The following is a 15,233-nucleotide window of genomic DNA, read 5'->3' as shown; positions in this document are numbered from 1 at the left end:
TGACATATCTTTGTAGTTTGATGCTAGCAGTTACAATCAGATCTTTGATCTTGCTCTATTCATGCTGTGCTGCGGGCTATCAAGGATTACCAACTATTTAAATATGCTATGTTGAATTAGTTTATTCATTTGATGGCGAATTAATCTTATTGAAATGTGATGATTTTTAGGCAAACGAGACGAAACTGTTTCAATTCAGGTTATCAAATGTTTGGAAATGCAATTCACTTTTCCTTGTCCTTTCATAGCTCAAATCAATTGAAGATAGGACAATTTGTTTTGGGAATCAATCATCCAGTTCTTGGTCGGAATGATCCACGCTGTTAGTTAGTTCCAATCAATTGAATCTCGTACGGCTCTGTGCCAATCGTAACGGATGGCAGATGGAATACATTGTCAAGCCATCAGCACCCGGTGAATCCATTTTACATATTTTATCACAGCAAACGACAGCCATCCAATATGAGTCAATTTCCTTCCACACATCAACCGGTGGCAAACCGACAGGTGCGCTTCCCCCATTTCCTCTGTATAGATTTCATCTTCACCCTTACGGCACAGCATGTAACTTCAACTACCCTCAACAAGATTGGGTGGCATTGAAAACCCAGGAATTGTGACAGAATTTGGTAACTGCTGACAAACCTGCTGGTACGAGTTGAAATCGTTTTTTCTTTATCAGTTTAGTCTGGTTGGAAGAGACACAACTGTTGTGATTCGACAATAAAAGTAACGTGGGATGATGATGATTTTAGAGAACTTTTGTGTATCCTTTCTCGGAAGAAGGAAATTTTAGATATGTTCTTAATATATATTATTTCATATTTTTCTGCTATTGTTCCATATTCATACCATCACACAAATTGTCTGCGATGGGTAGATCCATTTATCTTATAGTCTTACCTTAATTAGTACGTCTTCGGAATATAAATAGCAATGCTTCATTGTTAATCGTACAGTACAAGGTTTATCTCTTCGATGGGAAAGCAATTGGTATATAGAGGACTCATTTCCAAAGGACACCAAACAATCAGATTTGGATTCGAAGCAATTTGTCGTCCTTCATCTATCAGGATCGTACTTTTCGAAGGCATTTCGGACCTTCACCAATCATCGAAGCATGACAAAATGGCACATGACATAAATTTTCGATCCCCGTATCGGAGCTCAATTGACAACGAATGGCCTCCAATAATCGAAGGGAAAGCAGCATATCACACGCATACATATTTACAGGCTTAACAAAGTTTGTCAGAGATTCTTGCGGATGGCGTTTTGAGTCTACTCATAGTATGCGTATTAATGTATAAGGGAATAGCTGCTTTCAAACAAAGAAGGATGAGGCCATTCGGAAAGAAAAATATCCCTTTTATCTTGTCATTTTTCTTCTGCTGGCTTCCGAACAGCATTGTGCGTGTTTGGTTTCGGTCCTTTAGTGGAAGGGTGTAGCATAAGATTTGCTACTAACCAGACCAGGACGTGTCAACTGCTAAAAAACTGGAGATGCAATCATGAAACGATCTGTTGAAACTATCTTCGATTGTGTTGTTGAAAGCAAATGTATGAGTTCAGTAAGGTCAGGTTTTCGGATACAAAATAAGCTGATGAATGATTTGACTGGGTCGTTTGAAGATGGGTACTATTGTTGAAAAACAACTCGGAGTAGATCCTCTATTTGAACACTTCATAAGATTATCGCTAAGTAATTAGTGTTACAACACTATGGAATTCAGAAAAGTATTGTAAATCTATGCTTAAATGTTTTGATAATATTGGTCAGGTAATTATGAATAATGACAGTTTTTTAACAAATATGGTTTTCATTGCTATCGTAAATATGTTGGCGTTTTACAGAGTCTTTTTAAGGAGTCTTAATTTATGCGAACAAGCTTAGAATCGGATTGGAGTTTACAAATAATTAATAAACTACACAGTTTACTTTCGCATCGCATTCGATGCAGTCATTAAACAACTTAGGTAGGGATGACAGAAAAAAGAACAATATAGTGTAGTGAACAATGAGACGAGTTTGAGGCATTCGGAATGGTGCGAGCGTGATGCGTATGTGTTTGAAGGTGTACGGTACGTGGTCTTCGTTTTTTACCTGTGACAAGCAAAGCAAAGCAAAGTCTTGGCATTACATCCCCTTTGTGGAATTTGGCCTTTCTGTTTCAACAGACTTCGCAGCCGATTCTTAGCGTACAGAATCATTGCATGGCTAGTACTAAGATTCTACTGACACTACCTGTGACAACTACCTGCCAATTCTGTCAATACCCTTTTGTTATGATAAGCATTACGAGAAAGCTAACAAAAAGACATCTATAATCAATGCCAATAACAATTTTTCTGTTACGATTTCACATCATCAACTGCAATCAGTGTGCAACAATTTGTGCAGATACGTCTTTTTCTTTAACTCGAAACAGTCAAAAATGACGAAAAACCAGATCCATGCTCATTCAATGACAGAAGAGGAACAGTAGCTTTAGAATCGTTCTCAAACTCATTCGTTTCCGGGTTTGAGCTGAAACTACAGACGCTCCGAGAATCGATTATGATGATTAACAATGACTTTTACTTGATAATGCTCATCTTTGTAATATATTAGACTTCCAAAGAAGTTCTGGAGTTCGAAATTTATAGTATTATAGATATTATTCATGGTCAAATTTGACAGATTTTCGTTAGATCAAAGAAGATTGAGGATATAAATTTGTTTGAATTTCTTTTAGACGATATTTCTGTTCCGTCCTATCGTAGGGAAACGAGTAGCGTTGGTATAGTTTAGTTCGGAAGTGATTATTTACGAATGAGACAGCAAAAAAACGTAATTAAACTGTTGAATTGGATTCCCTTATTCAAAACAAGGGACAACTATTTCTCGATATGTTAGGGCTTGATGATCAGAACGACAGACAGTACGACAGCGACAGCCATGACAGTCACGACAGCCATGACAACCATGACAGTCATGGTCATGTCCATGTTGCGGTTTAGTTGCGAATGTTTTCAGTAGAGATTTTATTATTGATGCAATTATATAATAATTATATCTTGCGCACGAATCACTTCGGTATCGAACTGCAGCGTAGAAGAAATTCAGCATCGAAATATCATCGATGGCTCTTCTCCCTTTCGATTATCTCTTTAGCGATATTTATGTGGGTGATAATTCGGCATTAAGTTTCACTGATACAAAAAATCATTTGTGAACGGAAGTGATTTTTGCGGTCATTGAGTTTGTATTAATAAAATCTCTTGAACAGATTTTTTCACGAGTGATAATGAAATGAGCTTTTTCTAATCATTTTTCCAAAATTGTTCATAAGCATATCCACTGAAAGAATTAGTGATGGAAAACCTCTACTTGATACACCTAAATCCTGAACTATCATATGAAAAAGTGTGGACTCCAATTAACTCAACCAGACAAAATACATGTTTGCTCACGTACCAGGATAAATCGTGGCGATAAAAAACCTTTTAGAGCACTTATTTGTGTGTAGGAACAACATTAAATACATTGTGGTTGGATACAATTTTGATGATGATTTTGCCAATTCGAAGAGCTCTCTCGATACTTTTCATTTTACTACCATTTTGCCTGTGCCTCCAATTTCCATTAACTTCATTAAATTACGGGTTGAAAATGTGGTTCACTACGCTGTTTTTGTACGATCTCTCTCCGAAGAAACAACGAGGACCAGCAGCCCCAGCGTGTATACATTGTACATAGTTACAATGCGAGAGGCACTTGTTTTTGTTCAAACTTTTTTTTTGTCTGAAAACATAAATTCTAAATGCTTCACCACTCTGGTTCGACGCTCTCGTGGAAGCCTGCGTCGCTGTGAAGTGCATAGCACGGGATTGTCCGTTATGTTGCTATACCATCAGCCAGGCGTCATTGTGCACAACTTTCCATACGGCGCGAGGTCCGCTTTTAGCCGATAGATGAAAAATGGCGAAGGTAAAAGCTCTATCTATAGTTAAATAATAATGTGAGATGAAATGTTTTCAGGAATTGATTGTGGAGCTTTTATGCCCTCAGAAGAATTTTTGTTCGGAAAAGTCCGAATTTTTTAACACTAGATTGCCCAAGGAAGTCATTCTGTCATTATTTAATGAAAAAAGTTAAAAATAAATAAACAAATAAAAAAAAAAATCAATTTCGGATCTAATTTTTTCCTGTTTTAGATGAAAAAAGATGTCTCAGTGGTTTAACCTAATCTTGGCAAAGTTTCAGAGTGAAACGATTAATACTTTCGGAGCAGTCAATTTTTCAATCACGACCCGCACGCATGGAATGTACCGCAGCGCAACTTGCTCGAATACGGGCTAATTTGTCAACATATGTCGTGCCACTGATCGAATCCTAACTTTGACAATTTATTGTTAGCAACGGTACAGTTAAGATCGTGGTGTAAAAATCTTGGAAACTAAGGAAAAGACGCACATTTCATGTCTTGGACGAATTTTTGTATCTTTATTAGATTTTACAGTATAGGCTGTCGAAAAAAGGCTCTTATTTGTAAACGCGAAAAAAAAATTATATCTCGAAAATTCTACGTACCATATTGAAATAAAACATAAATTCTCTATCTCGTAATGTAAGTAAAATAATTTTTGTTTCTCACTTCTGGTGGATTAATGATATCATTGATTATATCAAAAGAAGTGGACTTTTCCAATAAAACTTCTTCAAAATACATAAAAGCTGCATAATATACCCCTGATGCGAAAATAAAAAAAACGCGTGCTTTGATACGATTAGGACCACTGTGCGACGGAGAAGTAATGAACGTTTAGTGCCTACCCAGCACAGTAGACTCGATGAAATTACGACCCAGATAACGTGGATTCTTATGAATGTTCTTGAAATTTTGCTCGCAAAATTCAAATTTGCGATTAAAACATCTAACTATTAATTTCTAAGGATTACAATGTTTACCATTGTAACTATATCATATTCGAATAAACAAACAACAATTTATGCACAGTTGTCAATTGACAACTGGAACTCACGATTTGATCATAAGTTACGCGAAGACATTTCTTTTATTAAGTAAAATCGCTACAAATAATTTAGGGTTTTCTTGTTTCTATACAACGGTTGGGTGCACAAGACGTCTTTTCTTTAAGCTATAAGAGAACTTTTTATCAAGACCCAATCAAACCGCCATTTTTATACTATTTACCATATATATCATTTTGATGGCTTCTAATTTACCATTAGAAGCATTTTTTTTTACTTTACCGAAGCACTTTCGGTTGGCCGCAGTAATGACCGTAATTAATCAAACTTTACAATCCATCAGGCTTCACGCTTGGTTGCGCATCTTTTTAGGTTACCCTGTCAGTGTTACGATTAATTTCCGGTTCCAGTTTGGCTGGGCTTGACAAGGACTGCTGAAGACCACCGTAAAGTCAATCCTTTTGGTCGCTACTAATTTGCATAATTTTCCGAACATTTGAACCCAAGTTAAAACTTTGGCGAATATATTTGTTCTTGTGCGTCAAATACTTTCAATGATCGTTGTTCAGTGAACTGGAATTTCGAAAAACATATTTACGCCGATGGTTATGAGTACCATTTTGTCACCCTGAAACAATACTGTGTTGAAGTTCAATCCTTTGCAGCTTCCGGAACGACACGAAACTTGGTTCACTCGTTTATGACTTCATTTGCCGCGTTGGCACCGTTGCGACAATTTGGAGTGATTTTCCTGCCTTTTAATGTTCTTCGTCGTACCGAATCCGGTCAGCACAAAGCAATCAAGCCGAAATTGCGAGACTTTCACTTTTCGCCATCAACTCCGTCACCGTTCAGATTTCCTCTCCAGTTGACAGCGATCATTTTATTATCATTTTGATGCCACCATTACCATTAGCGGCAGTACTTCTTCTTTTGCATTTAGCGGAAGCAAAATAGCTCGGTAGGAGTTGTTCTACATAAAGAAACAACCATCCTTGGCGTCTTCTCAACTTCTCGTCGCGTCCATCACTGCTAATTCTGTCGACTTTTAGGTCGCTGTTTATGACCTTTTCTGGGTTGTCCGTTCCGACGCCAAGTCACCACAACGCAATTGAAACGATTAATCTATAAGAGTGGTATAAGATATAAAGTAAAGGTACGCGTCACACCACTATGGGCATCCTTTTTTCCAGTCGTTTAACTTCTAGGGCAACGGCTCCGGTAGTCAGCTCAGCTCTAGTAATCATATCATATACGAAAACCATTAGTCAGAGTGAGATCTGCTGTCTCTGTTCGATAGATTGAGATAAGGATAAGATGAAAATAGATGCGTTCGTTTAAAGTTTTTGCGTCGCTATAACAGCAATACTGAACAGTTTTTGAACTAGTTGTTCAACAATATTGCTTCTTAGATCCGAAGCAAAGATATTGTATCCGATTTTATCACCATTCTTTGATTGAAAGTCGACTAATCGGCAGAAGAATATTATGATTCTACTAATGAGATGAATATTGGTACAATAGCCCTAATTGTCTACCACACGCACACAAAGTTAATCGATTTCATAGCAAGCGTACATCCGATCGTAACTTTTGCAGGCAAGCAAAACTGGACTACAAACGAGTTGGTGTGGAATTTGAACATTGATTGAATAATGGCGAACAAATCAAACCTTTGAGCTACGGCTTCGTCAAGCGGATGCTGTCCTTTTTTTTTTGGCTTTGATGTTGATACACCTTCGATTCAAAGTTCACCTTTTTTGTCGTATATTCTTTGATTTGGTTACATCAAACGGCGGCTACAGTTGAAAAAGTCGCGGTTAGTCGCTGACAATTCTGATTTTTTTACAGAAAGGTAATGCGATATATATTTGAATGCGAAGAACATTTGAATTTGAGTTAAGTTTTTTGTTCCGATTATAGGTTTTAACCGTGATGGTCATTCATCTCTCGGGTCAGAATAACTTTCTGATCCTTTGTGAAGGGTTAGGAATCGCACCCGGGTCGGCTGCTTGTATTAAAATTAGCAAAGTAGATCAGTAGAGCCGTCTTGAGCTATGTTTTTTATTAGTATCTAACGAGAAAACAGACTGGAAAAGGCTGTTGATCTTAAATCGATGGGTGCATAGAAAACACTAACATTTGCAGTGATCAGTGTGCCAAAGTTTAGGACAAACTGGTGTTCTGTGGCGAGGGTAATAGAAAACTTTAGGCGAATCAGACTGTGTGAAACTTGATGTTAGGAGTCAAACGAAGGTACCGCAAACTTGGATGCAATGAAAAGGAAGCTTGAACAAATTTATTTTCATTCCGTATGAATTAAATTTAAAACGCAACATTGTTGTTGTTTTAATGAAAAGTTCAACCGATGTACATTCGTTCTTTTTTGACCAATTTAAAATAGTAACATCTATTAGATGGCATGATGGTATATCAGAAGACTAACTAAACAATGGTACTAAGTAGAGCTGGGCAAAACAGTTCATTTCAAAGATCCGTTCAGTGATGCAGAGTTCTATTGAAACAACTCGGTCTCCAGAGCCGTTCATTCGTTAGTTGGTATGTTTGAACAAAAACTAAACGAGAACTTAGTTTTGTTACTTTAGGCGAGCAAGTCAAGTGGTCAAGTTCCATAGAAGGAATGTAATACCAAGTCATTGCATTTAAGTCTCAATTTATAACAGAATGTTTTAATCATGGAAGAATTTTTTCTGTGATTTTATTCGAATTGTCGTGTTGCTTTACATCGAATAGATCACTTAGATCACTTAAACGATCAGCTAAAGCGTTATTCCATCAGCTTTGTAGTCGGGAGGATCGGATGAAGTATTAGTATTTGTACCGATGTAAATTTCAGCTAAATTAACTATGATGTTAATATGACTTAAATCTTTTTTATTTAAGTGTGTACCCCATAGGTAGCAAAACAGACAAAAACAACCCCGGATAGAAACTAGCTACGGGTTCGAGTCTCGTCTATTCGGCAGCCTGTACGCGGTTTTCATAACATAGTTGGATTCGCCTGTCATTTTTAAATCTGTTTTCGTTAGATACTGATCAAATTTTATTTTTTTCACTTTTTTACGTTTCATCTTAGACTAGTCAGTGCATAACATTTATGTTGAATTGTTATACTACCTAGCAGTCCATCATAGACCGTTAAGCTGACGCTATTACGTTTGACGAATTATTTTGTGTGTTAAGACTTCAGTCTTGAACTTAATTTTAATCAAGGTTGCCAATCCTACACTCTTAGAAAAAATGAAATTTACGCTTGACCTAAATTCAAGAATGCCGTAATTTCTTCGATGATGATACATTATTACATCTACTAACATGTAAACATAAATTTTGCGTCTGTATCGATGTGAGTTTCAGCTAAAACAACTATAAAGTTTATGATATGACTTATCTTTAAATGCTTTGTATTGTGAATGTAAGTGAATCGCGACGCTCCTTTTATGTACATCTAGAAAGATGTAACATTTTTTAAGAGTGTACAAACTTAAAAAAACCCTGTGATTTTACATCTTATTGGATGCACATAAATGGAGCGTCGCAGTTCACGCAAATTTACGTCGAAGAACAGTTAATATTGTGTCTAAGATTCCATAATATGAAATTCATTGAAAAAAGAAAAGAATACTGATAGCGACCGCCGCGACATGAACCGAGAATCATTGGATCGCAATTACGTCTGTTAATCGATTGAGCCACAGAAGCATGCATCTGCTTGGCTGATAAAAGGTGAATTTAAATTCATACTGTCGCACCTGCTAGCAGAACGCAAGTTACTGTCGAAACCAGTAAAATTCAAGCTCATCTAACATTAAGTCATTACAAATAAAATCTTCCGTTATATGACAAATTAGGTCTTTATTAATTGCATCGTATGAGGGATTAAGTCACCTGGAATAATACAGGTGACTTAATTCCTCATACGATGTAATTCATAAATACTTCATTCGTAATCTACGAGACATTTATACTTTTTAAATCCAGCAGAATAAAAATATGCTTCCATCGCATCGATAATTTTTGTCATCAATTTTTTTCGAACACTTGCACTCATGATTGCTGGCATTTTGACTCGCAGTGAGTCGAAAATTGACTCAATGTAAGCACTATTCGTTCCTGGTGCTTTATGATACCTGCTCTTGAAATGGTAGAGAATGTCACACGGCGGAATAGCAACCAGCAAGAAAAGCATGATCTCTTATCTCTCGCGAGTCGCTCAGTTAAAACACCCAAACAACCCCCCCCCCCTCCCTGCGCACGGACCTGGATGGATTCGAGTTCGGTTCTATCGAAATATATCGGCAGGTTTTAGTTTCTGCTTCTCCCTATATCAGTCTTTTTCCGCGCTGTGAACTGAAAAAAATAAAGCTTTCGCAATTGTTAACCACAAACAAAGATTCTCGCTAGAGATCTCAATATTGTCAACGTAACAATTCCCTCCGGTCTTCTATTTCATGAAAGTGAATAATGTATTTCAAGCAACGGAATAAATTTCTCTCCAATTCGACGCTTGTGTCGAAAAGTCGCTGACCCATAAATATTCATACTATTGAGTCAGCAGTCAGAACTTTAATAAAGAAAAACTCGGGACTTACCGGATTTGAACTCCGAGTTCCCCCGATACCAGACGATCTGTGCCACCGGTTTTGAGTTCGCTACAACACAGGTCAGCGTCAGGTCCTGACCTTCCCGCACTTCAACCTTGGAGTTGTGGCTGTAACCTTGAATTTCGATCGACGACGGCGGTGCTGAAATAAAGAAGGAGATAGGATAGAAAGAAAAATTAGAAAACATCTTCTCAATTTTCGGCGCTGCTGATGCTGACAGAGAGGGCGTTGTCGTGATGCTATCAAACAGGCAGCCAGGCGAGAACGCAGTTTAACATTTATTATTAACCGTCAACACGATTTGATACCATTCTTCGTGAAACATTACTGGCATTCGTTTTTTGTGTTTGCGTGTTGGTAAGAAGGGCGGAAAGTTTCTCGCACATTATTTTCCTCGAAAATATGTTCAGTTCATTCGGTGCTACTGCAAATCACTTGGTCTGGACCAGTTTTGTGGAGCGAAAAATAAACGACAAGAGGATAGTACCGAAATTTAGACATACTTTCTAACGTATTTTCGAATCGGATGTTCCTTCATTTTGTTTCATGCTGGTTAGGTTCATGATCGGTCGCCATTACCTTCGGTAAAAAAATGAAATTCTCTTATTGGATGAAGCACACAAAACTCTATCTGTCAAAATGACTTCGATAGATGGGGTTTACCTAGGGAGCACGCAAAGCGAACGTATTTCGGTTCAGAAAATTATTGGATATTGCTTTTAAAAATAAAAGCACTTTAGAAGTAAGACGTAATAAACATAAAACTTTACTACCATCCTAGTTTGCTCAGGCTATCTTTCTCATGGATTCCGTCTTGCAACCACGCGACTCCATTGGCCTGCACAATCGAGTGCTTTGCTTCGTCGAAAAGTGAAAAAGGGAAAGCTCAAGAAATTAATTGGAAATTATTCATCATTTTCAGCAACACAGCGCTACGATGGCGAATGGAGATTATTAATGAATTTAGTTCCATAGCTGCTTGAGCCTATGATAATTCGAAGAGTTGTCTGGAAATAGGAAGTGAGAATAACTGTAGCTTTTGTTAGGTGGACGTGGCATATTTGAATTAAAATTACCAGATAGCATAATTTTCCAGAACTTTTCCGGAAAAGGGGTAGACAAACCGAATGCTTGCTTGAATCAGTTGGTAGTGGTTCGTAGGGATGGGATGCGAACGAACTTTTATAACAGTGGAGCTCTAGTAATGAATGTTAGGTAGTGATATTGATGGCTAAAATTATTTATTTGAATTTGATAGGAAGGAACGGATGGCGTGCTCTAGAAAATACGATCCGCTTCATTGTCTGAAACTGATGGCCGATAACAGATTTAGTAATAATTTCGCAATATTAGCACCTGGTGCGTTTGACAATTCGATTCATTTGATTGATGATTTTTTTCGCATCAATAATCAATGGACGATTGAAACGAAACAGCAGGTTGACAGGGTAGCAAGTTATTGGTCTTAACGATTTTCCGATTCCGTGGAGGAAGAAGTGACAATTGATCTGGTAACAAGCCAACAATGTTGAATTGTTCGTTGTTATGCTTTTCTATTGAGAACCCAAGAACTGTAGGTATTTTTTGTAGTAAAATTGAAAACGGGACTTGAATTTCTTCATGCTTTTACTTCCATTTTCCCCGCGAACGGTTGCAGATCATTTCATCTTTCAACCCGTAGGCAGAGATATTTCGATATACATTTCGATGAATATGTAAAAAAGATCTTTTGAATGTGTCTGCTCTATTCTAGCAGGCTTTGCGATCCTAATCCTGCTCAGGCCGTTTCTCGTTCTCGTATCGTTGTTGTCAAGCTCGACGAAAGGATTATTCCTTTCACTTGACCGACCCGCATCCCATTTTCTGAATCACTCGGGCACACTACCTCTCCGCTTGGGGGATTCCTCGACACCGGTTCCATCGTCATCACCGTGGCCTGTGTTTGTTTAGAAAAATGGGGAGGGAGGGAGAACTGAATATTTTCCAAGATTTGTATATATACGTGGGTGTGCGAGTACAAGTGTGATTTCTAACCATCGAGCACTTTTTTTTTAGCCGCTGCACGTACACGAGCTCAAGAACACGGCTCAAGTGAAAAGGATAATTTATAGCTGATCCATATTTGTCAAGTTACTAAAAATGACACAACCATCATAATCCCCTCGAGGTGGAAACGAACCCTTGCCTATCCGGATTTATCCGACCTGACAAGTGCAGGTATCTAAGGTCGAATATAGAAAATTACACAAGGCTGAGGAAGCTGACGTCTGGTGAGATAAAGATTTCACTTGAGTAGGAAATTCTCAAGTGAGTATACCTTTGTGGAATTTCTTTATCTGCAGTTACGGTCGACGGCACCGTTTGAGAATGCCGATGGATAAGGATGTAGTTGAGTACACAAAGTAAGCCTTCTGCTGTGTGTACCGAAAGCCACTGTCCGGTGGAATGGATGAATGCCGCTCGCAAGAATCCTGCAACGAAACGGCGGTAGATGGAATGTTGAAGGCCGTCTGTTGTCACAGTTCAATCCTGGGGGATGAGAAGTGATTAGGGACGACAGTGCACTACTTCTTGTGAGTAATCATATGTAAAACTATTGAGCAGAGAAATGTGTGCGTTTTGCTACTTTCCTACGGATGACGCTTGTCGAAATCTGTAGGGCACATTGTTATTGTAGATTACACAATCAGAGCTCTAGTCCTAGAGTGATCGGAACTCGGATCGGATCGGATCCGTTGTTGGTATTTGAAGTTGACCACTCAAGAAGGTTTTATTTGTTTTGCTTTCTGGTGCGGGAGAACGTTTATTAATCTGACTTCAGTTTTCTTGATTAAAATATTGGTCGTTCCTTAAGAGCATCTCTCGAACAATTATGCAGATAATTTTCTTGAGAAGACGAGAAAATTTTACTTAATGAATCACCAGCGGCAGATTGTAGCTAGAAAATAGTTGAGGACTCTTGAGTTGGTTTATTAGCAAGGTGTTCACCATTTATTTCTCCACTTAATCTGTGCAATCAGTTCCGTTTCGAAGCAAGATATTATCTACTAGTTTTGTAAGCCCATCTTTTATTGGAGTGCTCTCAAACTAAGCTAACTTTGAACAAGTGCAATATGCCATTCGGATGCATTTATCAATCTAAATTAAAATAATCCAATACAAACTTTTAGTGCCAAGGTCTGATCAGATCAGTGGTTATGCAGAAGTTGATATAGAAATAATCGTTTTCTTTTATTTCTGTGGCACATAATTTATTGAACCGAACAATAATCCAAAAATAAACAAAAATCTTATCCAGAATCACTCATGAGTCGACCAATTGTCTAATCGCTAATGTAGCATCCGCACCTCAACTTAAGTTTTTAATTTTAAATGGATCCAAATTCCGGAACTACAGGGTGGTGAGTGAAAAAAATTGCAAATTCAATAGTTTGTTTGTTATAAGTATATTTAAAAAAAAACTAGTTTTAATTTAGCTGCGTTGGACATGGGCATCGAATCCAGTTGAAACAGCATTGAAAGAACGTTGCAATCCAATAATGGCGCCGTTGATTCCATAATTAGTGTGGCGCAGAGGTTGTTATTGCGAAGAGCTCGAGCGCGTACATTTATGTTTATTTGACTAAGAAGTGCTAAACAAAACGTCGGCGGTAGCAATGCACGGGACAGACTACATCGCACTTTCAGTGTATGGAATCCGATAAGCAGTTCGCGGCTTTCATAACTCGGCAGCTGCTGAGGATAATTTCATGGTAACTGGCGAAGAGCGAAACGTAAGAATCTGTGCTGTATTAATTCGATTCTGAGATTTCCATTATGGTAGAGCGGGTTCCATACCACCGAACAATATTCCCAGGCAACGCGAAGATCGTAGGCACATGTAACTCTCTCTATCGTAGATCTTCGTAGATCTCGCACCACTCCGAAAAGTCCCAGTAAAAAGTTCACGTCGTTGAAATACAGAAGGAAAATTAGAGGTCCGAATTGACTGCTTTGTAGAATACCAGAAAGAGCTCCCGGAAATGTGTATTATAAGTTGCGCTTTTAGACGACGATGAATAGCCACAAGCACGCCTCCACCGATCACGACCGCAACGGAACACATCATAGTTCAAACCAAATGCTTGCAAAGGCAATGTGAAAACATTCGGGCTAGAAGCGGGTAAGCAGTCAGTGCATGAATTGTCCAGGTTGTTTGTATACTTGGCGGCTGTGGTGGGTTGGAAGACCTCTTCGCCACTCTCGTATACAAGACCGGGACGGCTGGTGAGCCCTGGCTGCACTATCACGACTGTGGTGGGGTGCTAAGAGGCTTCCATGATACCAACTGAGATGCGTCCCGGTAACCGATACATTGAAAGCATTAAACTGCACTCAGGCAAAAAATATATGGAATTTCATAATGATTTCGTATGGTTTTTAGCCACAAGAATATCGTAAGCGAATCATAAGGCCGCCTTATGAAATCACGAAAATTGGAATTCCAATAAAACGCCTTATGAAATTCATACGAACTTTTTAGGAATATTGTGCGAAATTTCTATAACAAACATAACTTCTCTCATATATTGTGGAGTTCATATGTTGTTCGTATGAAAACTATTATAGTGATAGATGAGATGTATGTTGCAGAGGTATATTGTTCATATTAATCTTATGAAATTATGATTTTGGTGATTTTTGATGCATCATAAGATTTGCCTTATGATTTTTACTACTCAATTTGCTTGAGTGTGGAACTAGAATACGAATCAGTGCTTGGACGACTAGAAGTTAATGAATACTTGTCAAGGAGCAAAGTTTGGAAGCCCCCTACACCACAACCGCCCGCAGGACCGGGACGGCTGATGAACGCAGGCTGCGACGACAGGACTGGGGCGGGCGGGTTGGAGACTTCCACAATGTTAACAACGTTGCGTCCCAGTGTGCTGCCTTCAGACATTACTGATAGGCTCTTCCTTGCGATGATGCAGGTGTTGGAGACGGATCGCAAGCAGTTGGATTCCAAAACTTTTGAGAGGATTTATCTTCAAATTGGCGAACCTAAATTACTTGTGGCTAGGTCGAAGGATCACAAGCAACGGTGCGCAAAGCTGGGTTCAGGCCAACTTTAAAGGATACGAATGTCATGTTGCTAACATCAGCACTTTTCGCAACCAATTAGACAACCACTGGGTCGTTTCAAATACCGAGACTGGATCTTACAATTGCAGAAATTTCGTTGCTTGTGACATCCGAGACGAATATAGCCAAAACATGTCCGCTGGATTTCTGCAATGGTAAGATTCAGGCTCGATATATATATATATATATATATATATATATATATATATATATATATATATATATATATATATATATATATATATATATATATATATATATATATATATATATATATATATATATATATATATATATATATATATATTACACTGGTATTCTATTCAAAATGTTTCTCTTCGATGTTTCAAAGAAACCATGGCTTTTTTGTACATGACATACAGAATGAAACATGCTTTGATCACGTAGGTCATTAGGTCATTCTTAAGAAAACGAAGTGGGCTCACTATGATATGTAATTCCAGCACCGGAACCCGAGAACCAGTATAATCGAAGTCGGTTCGTACGGC

At 38.2% G+C, this 15,233-nt stretch overlaps 1 protein-coding gene across 3 annotated transcripts in view; it reads right to left on the bottom strand.

Moving 5' to 3' along the window:
• LOC131435924 (nephrin-like) overlaps positions 1-15,233 on the bottom strand; it is a 437,633-nt gene that overhangs the window by 83,274 nt on the left and 339,126 nt on the right. For all 3 annotated transcript variants that reach the window (XM_058604222.1, XM_058604220.1, XM_058604221.1), the window contains exon 5: positions 9,589-9,741. In XM_058604222.1, the coding sequence (XP_058460205.1) occupies positions 9,589-9,741 (153 nt within the window). The remainder of the gene's footprint in view (positions 1-9,588; positions 9,742-15,233) is intronic.

This window comes from Malaya genurostris, chromosome 3 (genome assembly GCF_030247185.1).
Source record: "Malaya genurostris strain Urasoe2022 chromosome 3, Malgen_1.1, whole genome shotgun sequence".
Taxonomy (NCBI): domain Eukaryota; kingdom Metazoa; phylum Arthropoda; class Insecta; order Diptera; family Culicidae; genus Malaya; species Malaya genurostris.
The sequence above is the reverse complement of the archived record's forward strand: the minus strand, read 5'-3'. Positions and strand labels throughout refer to the sequence as shown.